This window comes from Seriola dumerili, unplaced genomic scaffold, assembly GCF_002260705.1.
Source record: "Seriola dumerili isolate Sdu_G_001 unplaced genomic scaffold, Sdu_1.0 BDQW01000017.1, whole genome shotgun sequence".
Classification (NCBI taxonomy): Eukaryota; Metazoa; Chordata; class Actinopteri; order Carangiformes; family Carangidae; genus Seriola; species Seriola dumerili.
The window spans coordinates 7,527,800-7,539,546 of NW_019174272.1; the positions used below are offsets into that span (position 1 = coordinate 7,527,800).

The 11,747-nt window shown below is 40.1% G+C and overlaps 1 protein-coding gene across 3 annotated transcripts; it reads left to right on the forward strand.

Annotated features, from left to right (window-relative positions):
• Positions 1–2,862: 2,862 nt before the first annotated feature.
• Positions 2,863–9,496, forward strand: klhl22 (kelch like family member 22). 3 transcript variants are annotated; one of them, XM_022758388.1, is made up of 7 exons: positions 2,863–3,657; positions 4,764–4,929; positions 5,021–5,344; positions 5,482–5,891; positions 6,486–6,678; positions 6,847–7,080; positions 7,301–9,496. In XM_022758388.1, exons 1-7 carry the CDS (start codon positions 3,413–3,415, stop codon positions 7,640–7,642), a joined length of 1,914 nt encoding a protein of 637 aa, XP_022614109.1. In that variant the 5' UTR covers positions 2,863–3,412; the 3' UTR covers positions 7,643–9,496. The 3 variants fall into 3 exon arrangements, with proteins under 3 accessions (XP_022614109.1, XP_022614114.1, XP_022614119.1); XM_022758393.1 differs by having other exon boundaries at positions 5,021–5,332; XM_022758398.1 differs by having other exon boundaries at positions 2,886–2,943.
• Positions 9,497–11,747: the final 2,251 nt, after the last annotated feature.

The window sequence follows — 11,747 nt, forward strand, 5'->3', positions numbered from 1 at the left end:
GTCCGCTGCTAATGTACTGGAAAGCTCTGGTCTCAGGAATAGCAAAACCAAGCTCCCTGTGACTTCCAGGAAGGTCTAACAAAAAAAAAAAAACATGCTTTCAGTCTGTCACATTTACTGACGTCACAACAAGAGCACTGTAATGCAATCCTATATACCACACTATTTATTGTATACCTGTGATCATGTCAGCCTCATTAGCAAATGATGTGTGAAAAGTATTTAAAATTCATGTTGAACAATTAAAAAGTGAAGTGCGCATCTGTGTGTGATATTCACAGTTTGGAAGATTTGACACCTCATGTTAGAAAATAAAAGCACATTAATAGAATGATTAAATAATTTCAGATTAAAAGTCAGCAATCAATATTTATTTTTCTGGCAAAACAGTAATATAGGTACCAGCAGCACCTTTATTGTCTGTGACTGATGAGTGATGTTTTTTCTGGGTTATGGCTGTTGCCATTGCCATAGCACAACTATAGTTTTCCTGTCAGTATATGGATAATTGCAAAATGCACATTGCAACTTCAACTGCAACTAGCAATCATTTTCATTATCGATAAATCTGCATATGATTTTCTCAATTAACAAATTAACGATTTGGTCTATAAAATGTCAGAAAATTGTGAAAAATGTCCATCACAGTGTCCATCTCAAGTCTATGGTGGTCCTAAAATTTATTGTTCTGGACAAAATTCTTTATTACAAAATAAGGCCAAGAATTGGAAATTGGGAATGTTTGACATTTCCAATTAAAAAATGTATCAAAATAGATTTCCTGCTGATCAACTAATCAAATAATCAAGTAATAGTTTCAAGTCTAGCTGTCCAAAACCTAGCAGAAATTAACTTAAGGGGAGTTATAGTATGTGTGCAGTGTATCAGTAGTGTGTGTTTGCTATTCAGGGAGCTGCACTTTAGGCTCTATGACTGGCAGGAATTATGGTAGGGCATTTCTTCAGCCAGATGATGAAGTGCAGACAATGTGTTGGACAAAAAAAAGTTATGATTTTCTACATGAAAAGGGCATTTCTGCACCCAAGACAAAAAGCCAGGGGAGCTTTCCCCCGTCAATTCTCTCCGTGCTCTCCAAAGCAACATATATTAGATTGGGAAATAAATCAAGTGATGGATTATTCCAACAGTGTTTTTGCGGCTGGAAAAATCTCTACTCTTCATGTCAGGAAATGATATATGCAAATTGAAACCTCAGCAGAAGATGAATGAGATTGTGAAACCTAAGCAATATGGAAGCTTCAATTTTATAAAAAGAGCATCATGACTGCATGGCTGCCTTAGGAAATCTATCTGGCAGTTTATGCAGTTATCAAAATGTGGTAAAAATCAATCTGGAAATTGTTTGATCAACTGGAGACCAAATACTGGAGGGATGGTAATGATAAATACAACAAACAGTTGACAAGAATGATAAAAAGTAATTTTAGTTTCTGCAGATCAAAGTTCTTCCCTATTATGATATGATTTTATGAATATATAGGATGCAAATGTATTATTTAAATACAAGGAAAAAAAGTAGCAATACCATAACGTAATCCATTACAAGTAATTTTAAAAGTACACAAGTAGTCTGTCAACTCTACTTTTTTAAATTATTTATGCATTAATATGTGTGATTTGTTTTAATGTAGCTCGCTCAGGTGGTCCTTAGCCTAACTACTGCTGTGTAGTTAATTAGTCTAACGAGTAATTTGAGGAACTCGAGCCCTTGATGAAATGCAATGAAGTAAAAAATGCATTACTTACGCGTAAATTGCAGTGGAATAGAAAAATGCAAATTGCCCTCTTAAGTGAAGATCCAGTACTTAAGTAGTGAAGTATAGACAGAGAAAATGTACTTGGGACTACTTTCAATGCCTGGTGCTGGAGTATTTGTACGACATGCAGAGAGACATCAGACACACGGAGAATCTTTAGAAACGAGCTTACAACAGACAATTGGGCAGGAAACAGCGTCCTCTTGTGTTTGACAGAGAGAGTCACACTATCTCAACATTTTAACAAAAAAATCTGACTTCTTTATCAATGTAAATAATAACCGAAACTGAACAAGGGATAGATATAGCCTAATAATATGTCCAATTCTACACCCTAGAAACACATTATTATTTCAAAACACAAACTTTTTTTTTTTAATTTTATTGAACATTGTACAAATACAAATTTCAGACATCAGGTAATATCAAATGTGCAAAAAGTATGTAAACTATGTATATAAACACATACATGTAGGACATGCATATACATATATACACATGTATATGCATGTATGCATGTGCATGCATATGCATACATGTATACAAAAAGAGAAAAATATATATCAGTCAAATAGAGAAACCAATCAAATGACATAAAACGTAATGTAAATGTAATAAATAATAATAATAAATTTGAATAATAAAAATATATAAATTAAATACAGCAATTAATCATCCGTCAATCATTTTAATTAGGAGCTACAGAGAGAAGACATCAAAATATGCTAGAGTGAGTTGGCTTTTTTTGTTGGTTGTATGTTTAAGTGTTTCTATGTATATATTAAATTCAGTTAAAAAGGTGTTGTAATTTGATTTGGAGAATTTTGCTTTTTGTATGTGGAATTTGTCAATAATAATTAAAAGATTGGTTATGAAACTAAGGAGCTAGTTATTACATTCAAATTAAGTTATAATATCCTTAGGTCTAATTATTACAAAAGAAAAACTAAAACTGTCATGTAATTCCCATGCAATATCACACACGTCTCTGATTGGTTCCTTGTTCGAGGAGGGGCTGGACAGTAGGAGAGCAACGACCTATAGTGTTTGAGCTCACCGCCTGAGACCAAAAAGTAAACAGAGTTGTTTTGATCTGTCAAAAAATCAGGCGACAGTGCAGGTGATTCAACGAAGGATCTGGTGTCATTGTGAACCGACAGTCAATGTAGGACGGTTTGTTTCTAACATACGCGAATATACTTTCGTGCAGTCGTTTTGTTTCAGTTTTTGAGAGTCTAGCTCGCTGTTTTTATAGTGCGTTAACAGCAGCTAGCAGGCTATCAGTTGCATTGCTAGCTGACACCGTTTAAACTTAACATTAGCTGACGGCTTAGCTGCGCAGTGACAGCTAGCAGTAGGTCGACTGGAGGGCGTATATATATAACTGTATAGTTTCACGTCTTTCTTATTGCTCTATAAATCAAGCCGTGACGTTAACAGTGTATATAACTTGTTATCGCTTAGCTCCGTAACTGACTGCAGTAACATTTCAAACAACGTAACCACCCTTCTTTAGCCGCTAGCTGCCAAGCGTATCCTTCCTCTTCTTGTTCATCCCCCTACACCCCGACTAGATTTGTGACAAGTATGTGAAGAAAACTCTGAATGATGTTAGCACTGGACAGGTAAAAGTGATGAAGCCTGAACAGTATCTTGCCATGGCTGAGGATGGAGAGTTGAGTCCAATGGGAGGACGCGCTGGCTCATCAGGCCGGCCGGGCCGACAGACCTTCAGAAGTTCAGCCCATTTCCGCAGCCTGCTGGAGGGCCTGCTGGCTCTCAGACAGAGTGGCATCCTGTTTGATGTGGTGCTGCTGGTGGAGGGTAGACCCATCCAAGCCCACCGTATACTCCTGGCAGCCTCTTGTGATTACTTTAGGTAAAAGGTCACACCAGGCCCCAATTTATGTTTCGCTTTCATTTCTATTTTTCTTACTTTCTCTATTTGTGTCACAGCACAGGAAGATTTTCTACAACCTCCATGTAGATTCCAGTAAAAACTCACGTATAAACCAATATACAGATAGTGCAGCAGTGTCAGGCAGTATTCACATGCATACCACTGACCATGACTAAATGGCCAGATCCCTCCAGGCTACTAGTTAGTTTTCACACATTCTTTGAATTTTACTCCTATCTTACATTTCCATACAAAAGCACAATTTAATCAGTGAGTGCAAGTGTGTTCAGCTCTGTGTCACAAGACCCAGACAGCTTGGTGCAGAGTCCCATTAAGTTTATTCTCTTGTACACCACCTCCTGCAGCTTATTATCTTATACATCAACGTGTCATATGATCATCTGCCTTTACTCATGTAGTTTGTGTGTGCTTGCACTGCCTTTGTGTTTACTTGTCTGCCTACATCATGACTTAAACAAACCTTCAGGTTTTGCACGCAACGTGAAATTGGTCCACACGCAGCCAGTGGTATATGTAACAGAGTAGTTATACAGATAGGTGTATTGACTGTGTAGTCAGTGTATATTATACTTTATATCAGTTTGTAGCTCACTTTGCAGGCGTGGAAGACGATGCATTGTGCTGGTAAACTAGAGATCTACTTTTGGTAGGTATCCCTGCAATCCCATTATGATGCTAAAAGTAGGTTAAGACAAGGCACTAACATCCCTTTACACATATGCTTTTTACTGAATCCTGTAAGATGTGCTTTGTACCAGTAGCTAAAGGGAATAACAACTGAAGCTTAGTACATTCAACACAGATTTGGTTGAAAGCATATGAAGATTTTGTGATGGCTACAGAAATCTCACCTTTGTAATTGCTTTCCTCTCTTTTAAGGAGATTTGTCTGCTTAATATAAACCTTTTCTTTTGGCGTTTGGTCTTTATTGGATTGTTCATGGTAGAAAATGACAGGAAAACCTGCAGAAAGAGAGAGGTGGATATTGTGCCATGTTATGGATTATGTTATCGTCACTGGGCCAAGTTGACCCAACATAACAATGCATCACTCTTCTCCACCAGGGGAATGTTTGCTGGAGGCCTTCGGGAGACGCAGCAAAAGGAGATTCCAATTCATGGAGTATCCTACATGGCCATGAAAAAAATACTCGACTACATCTACACGTCAGAGATTGAGTTGGACCTGGAGTGTGTGCAGGAAGTCCTGATAGCTGCCACACTGGTACAGGTAGGCTGTTGCTCTTTATGCTAAATTAAATTGTTTAGTATGTTATTTTTTTCAGCTGACTTTTGTCTTTTGTCCCTTTTATGTTTTATAGCTGGAGAATGTCATTGGCTTCTGCTGTGATTTCCTCTTCTCTTGGCTGGATGAGAGCAACATTTTAGAAGTGCATCATCTAGCTGATCTGTATGGACTGCAGCAGCTTGATGCCAGGCTCCACTCCTACATCCTCAGGAACATTCAGACTTTGTCTCGAACTGACGTGTACAGACAGCTCCCCCAAGATGAAGTCTTCAAGGCGCTGAGCAGTGACGAGCTTCAAGTGAACAGCGAGAACGAGGTGTACGAGGCCGCACTTCACTATCACTACAGTCCCGAGCAGGTGGAAACTGACCAGGTGTACTTACAGGTCAGTCCTAAGGTGTGTCTGCATTTTGTATTCATCTCTCCATATCCATCAGATACACAGTATTGTATTTACTTAAATAAAGGAATCCCTGATCATATACCATAAGCCTTAATAACATTTACCTCATCTGTTATCTCTCTGACCTAAAGGACAATCTCAAAATGCTTGACGCTGTGCGCTTCTGCCTGATCGAGAAACAAGTGTTGCAGAGACTGAATGGCCGACTGAACCAGTGTCCACTGAAGGATTCAGTTTCAGCTGCCTTGCGTTACCACGAGCAGGAGATCTGGCAGCCCGTCCTGCAGAGTCCTCTCACGCAGCCGCGGTCCACCTTCCGCTGTATATTGGGCTTCGGGGGGATGTTCTCCTCCAGCTCCCTCACAAACAGGGAAAACTTGTTTCAGGTGTTCCACCCGAGCTGGCGGGAGTGGAGGACTCTCACTGCAGCTCACGCGCCCCGAATGTCCAACCAGGGCATCGCTGTGCTCAACAACTATGTTTATCTTATTGGAGGAGACAAGAACACCAGTGGATTTCGAGCAGAGACTCGCTGCTGGAGGTGAGATCCCATCAGAATATTTGTTTAATGCAAAACAAATCTGATTGGTTCATATTGTGATATATAGGCTACGACTATCAATTCTTTCCATTATTGGTTAATTAGTTAATTATTTTAGATTAATCAATTAATTTTTGAGTCCAGAAAATGTCAGAGAATAGTGAAAAAAGTATCCCAGAGCCCGGATACAGATACATGATGTCATCAATTATCAGAACTGTGCTCTTTGACTGATTGATGTATTTGATTGATTGTTTAAGCACAAATTCTGTTCGTTTTTAAATGTTTCTTTGACCAACTCAATATAAAGTTGTGAGAAAAAAAGCTTTTGATCGTATCACTTGATCTTCACCAGCAGATGAAAAACTGCTCGGAAAAAAATGTAACTTTGAACATTTGCAATGCCATGACAACTGGACAAACCTGGACATTCCCTACTGAAATTAATTACTGATCTGTTTTGTTCCAGTAGAATTTTCTCTGTTCCTTCACTGACTGAACACAAAGATGATTTGATATCTACTTTGTGCACAGATTTGTTTCCTGCTGGTTGAATTCCTAGAGTCTCATTTCTTCCTCACTGTTTTTTCTCAGATACGACCCCCGTCACAACAGCTGGTGCGCCATCCAGCCTCTGCAGCAGCAGCATGCTGACCACTGTGTTTGTGTGATGGGGGGCCATATTTATGCCATCGGCGGGCGAGACTACAGTAATGAACTGGAGTCAGTGGAGCGCTATGATCCGCACACCAACACGTGGGAATTTATGTCACCTCTAAAGAGAGAGGTATGAGAGCTAAAAGTTGAAAGATGAGAAGGAAATGCATGTAATACCTGTAACAGCCACATGATGGTGCTACATACACACCTGAGTATTTTGAATGGGACTTTCCTGCTGTTTACCAGGTATTCCCCACTATAAATACCTTTAATACCGGTCTAACCTTCCCCTCAGGTGTACGCCCATGCTGGAGCAGTGATGGATGGCAAAATATATATAACCTGTGGGCGCAGAGGGTCGGTGTACCTCAGAGAGACCTACTGTTTTGACCCTGCGGCGAATCATTGGACAGCGTGCGCAGAGGGGCCAGTGGAGCGGGCGTGGCATGGCATGGCTGCTATGAACGGACGCGTCTACGTTATTGGGGGAAGCAATGATGAGCGTGGATATCGGCGTGATGTCCTGAAGGAATAATTTAAATTAGAAAATGTTTTATAGTCTGCTGAGTCCAACCTTATTTTACATTCTGATGAAGGCCTTCCTGAACTAAAAAGCCAAGTGGACTTGACTTATTGAATTAAGTAAATTGGCTCTGTCGGAGTCAGAGGGACACCTTTTGACGGAGGTTGTTATTATGGACAGCACTTTTCTTAATTAAAGCCTCCCTCCCTCCTTTTTTTCTCTTCAGGTGGCATGCTTGGACCCCACAGCCAACTCTTGGTCTTTGGTGACCCCTCTCCCCGCTGGACATGGAGAACCTGGCGTAGCCGTGCTGGACAGTTGCATCTACGTCCTGGGCGGACGCTCTCATGACAAAGGCAACAGGATGAAATACATTCACGTGTACAACACCGACACGGACGAGTGGGAGAATGAGACGGAGTTTAAGGAGCGCGTCTCCGGCCTGGCAGCCTGCGTGGTGCTCATGCCTCCTGCTTTGATCGCCCAGGCCAGGAGCTGGGAGCAGCGCACCAAGGCATCATGGGAAGACTTGGACATGGACAACTCGGAGGACTCTAGTGAGGACTGACTGAAGCCGCCGTGTTGAACTGAATCTTCCGTAACACTGGAGACTGTTGCACTTTTTTTACTCGGCATGTTGAATTTGAAGAAATTAGAAGATATTTTTTCGTGGCGGTGGTTATAGCAGCATCGTGTCCTTTGTGCATGTTGACCACTTTGAGTGCCTCTGAACCAAAGTGTCATTCAGGACGTTTGCGCACTTTTTGTTACTTCTCAGATTTGAACTCAGATAATCACACTCCGACCGTGAATCCCCGCCTGCTCGAATGCTAATGCTACTGTTTGTCGTTGAGCCCTCATTATTCCCTGTCCCTGTAGCTGCTTCTGTGTTGTTTATCATGGAGAAAAACCTTTCCTGTCTTCAAGCGAAATAAAGCAGTGAAGATTATTGGCTATGCAATAACATGGTAGTGTGGACTACTCTCAGCTGCTTATATTTATTCTTTCAACAATTTTTGACATGCAGTAGGTTCCTTTTGAACTTGGGTTTAAACTTCAGAGTTTAACAAGCAGCAGTTACCCTTTGTAATGTCAATCCTTCAATAGTCAGCTAAACTGTCAATTTGTGAGATATAAAGATCTTCTTTTATAGGATTTATAAATCCAACATCTTAATCCACATCTCCAACCTAGCAGCTACTGATCATTGCTAGTAACTGAGTTATCTTTGCATCCAAACTACTGAATAATCATTAGACTTTTAAATTTTAACATTGTGCCTTTTTTTGTGGTTACACTCAAAACTGTGTATGTGTATTTTTGTTTATCAATGTATGTTTAGATGGAGATGAGCCTTTGGTATCGTGCTTCCGATATCATCAGTTTGTTGTGAAAAAAACAAGAAAACAATGTGTTTGAACCTGAGTGGTGAAGCACTGGTGCTACAGGTTGTTGACCTCATTTCAGAATATGTTGCCATGTCTGTGAATTAGTTAGGAGTGTCAAGTCTTGATATGTGTGTAATGATTACCAAACCATTACGGTAATATATTTTGTATCCTCTCACTGATCTTTCTTACTGGATGTTATTCCATGACGTAATCCAAAGAGCACAATGAAGAGCAGTTGAGGAATATTTCTGTTTGCTAAGTCGAGCTTTGCTCCGTGCTTCTGTTTGTTACCTCACTTCACAGTTAATACTGTTGAATATGGTCAGATAACATGTTAAATGACTCCCCCACCGTTATGCATCATTTATTTTTGTCACTGAAAAAAACTCAAGGAACGAGTCACATTTAAAATGTAGTTTGTCTTTTTCATGGAGTGGGAGTTAAGAAGGACTGCAACACACTGTCAAACAAGATATGCAACAGTTAGTAGATAAAAGACACGTTTTCAGATTTAATAAAAGTATCTAATAGCATATTACTTTTGTCATGCATGCACATTAGTTGGAGTCAGGGCTGCAGCCACCATCGTGGTCGCTGAGGTCATGTTCTCTGAAATTTTTTGACGGGCAATTAGGCGTTTTAGCAACCTCGTGGGAGTTATATTGCACAGTTAAAAACTAGCATGTGTTAGGTATTATTAAGGCTGATTTTATCATTTGAAAATTTGACAAATTTTAGACCAATAAGGTTCTACTAACAACTTTGTATTTCTCCATCAGAATTTTACAACATTTAGACTTTGTTGCATTGAGTTTATAAGTAGTTTAAGGAATTTCCTCAAAACTATTGCTCCATTTAAATAAAATGTTCAGAAACTATAATAAATAATAATAAATAAATAGATGAGTTTTATTTTCTTTTGGCATGTAGGGGTTGGGGTTTTGCCAAAATCCTTGATATGGCCTTAGTTTGGGTTTAGAGGTTATGCCTTCACTCTTCATCAAAGTTCATGTCACTGCCTTTTTGTGTAACTCAACACAGTTTCATAAATGTAATGTAAATCTCCTCAGGTGATTGTCTTCCTTCTTTGAACTGCTCTCTGGTGGTTGCTGCCTCGTGCCCTTTATTCGGCCCAGTCTCTACTAGTTCCTCTCCATTTGGCCCCACACTCCATCAGCTTTATGAAGGCTGACTGCTGCTTTCCTCTCTGAGGCTGTTTCATCTGCATCTGTTACCCCCTGCCAGCCCTAAGTGAGTGCCCCTCCACCCTTCCCTGTTTCACACTATTGTGCCAGCCCCCGCTAAGTTGTCTGGTTGGATCTGCTGACACCAGCACTGGACATACAGGATCTGCTGTGTTTTTAAGCATTAGTCTTTTCATTCCAAAGCTGGAGTACCACCTGGGGGATACTTAAGACATATGTCATGCACTTAACCAGAGTTCAGGTCGATCTGGTGCTCTTTGCTGGACCATTATCAGAGCAATTAAAAGCCCCAAATTACCAATTGACGTGGAGCTATGCAGATTAAACACAGTGGAGTTGTGGACGTGTGTGTCGAGGGAATCTGACTAAGTGCTCGCTTTCATTCTCGTTTCCCCTGCTGTGTAGGAGAGGAGGAGGTCCAAAGTCAAGCAATAAGTCAATAGAGAACAAAGGGAGTCACCTGTGACTGAAAAACACTTCTTTTCACTGTGACAGACAGACGATATTACTCCTCAACATCTTTAGGCATTTACTGATGGCCGTAAACAACATGACAGTCATGACAAAGTATGGCCTCAGTGTGTATTTGCTCCATATTAAGTGATATACAGTCTACAACGTTTTAATGTCAGCTATGCATAATCAATGGAGATCAGGAGGTAACATTTAACCAAGAGAAACCAAAACTTCCCCCAAAAAGCTGCAGAATCTATTTGACCCATTTGCATCATCCAGAAAATGTTCCTTAATGTCTTACTGACCTTTAAAAATTAGTTAAGAATGCAGGACCATTATTTAATACACTCAGTTTTACAAATATACTGTACTCAAAAAGCATTTTACATTCCAGATGCATAATTTCATGTTTTACCTGTCAGTTTCCATCAGAAAGAATGTGGCCAGTACAGCTCCCTCTTTATGTTTTGTCTCCTCAGAGTGCAGCTCTACCATAAATTATTCAGCAGCTGTATAATCAACTCTACAGTTGTCCATTCATATTTTTATTATACGTGACACATTGTATAAATCCATATACAACTGAACTAGGTGGTGCAAATGCACACAATGCTCTAGTACAGTATAATAAAGACACAAAAAAGAGCAAATGAGGCATAGAGCTCTCAGCTTCACTCTTACAATCAAATGTACCAAAATGAAAAAAATGAACCAAGTCAGTCAGGAACATCAACCAAAACCTTCCTCTGGGGTACAGGACTAAAACAGAATTAAGGATTTGGCTGGATAGTCGTTATGGAGAAGTTTGAACATGGCATTTCAAAAAAGTTATGATCTTGCCCTTTAAATATTTGTTATCAAGAATTTAAAGGGCAAGATCGTCATTTTTTTCCATGGTACATTTTCAGCTGCCATCCAATAATGAGATTTCATTAAGCACAGTGACAATAATTTGTTGAAAATTTTAACCAAAAGCTTCATCACGGAAATATTTCTGTGATGTCACCTTCTTTAGGCAAACTCAAAGTTTACCGCTGTATTTGTTTGTTTTTGCATGGCTGTAAAAACAGATTACATGCATAAAGGAAATTGTGACCAACCCCCCCTTATGTATCATAATGTATGATCCTGTGGCAAAAGCGCTTTAATGTCTTAACCAGGATTTAATTTCCCCATTTCTTTATGATAAGATCTTTACTGGGTTTAATTGGCTTTAATTTAACTGGCTTCTGGGATATGCAGTATAATCTCATAAGAATCATACCGAGCCTCTCAGCCAGCAACACAGATTCCTGCATGGATACCTCTCTTCTTGAGCTCATTAAAATGAGTAAATGAAGTGGGTGCATTATACAGCTGGGGAAGTCTGGGGCTGGACGTACTGGTTCAAGAAGCCTCCAAGATAATGAATCACACTGAATAAAATCCACACCATACCAGAATTGTTCCTGAAGGGTGACCTCCTCCTCCTCCTCCTCCTCCTCCTCCTCCTCCTGCCCCGTTAACCTTCCTGGCTCCAGAGGGAGCGTCAGGCTCAGGGGAGGCCCGTCGGTGCCACATCTCCTTCACCCCGTCCACCACACACAGGCTCATGTTCCTCAAAGAGAAACCCTTCTTGAAG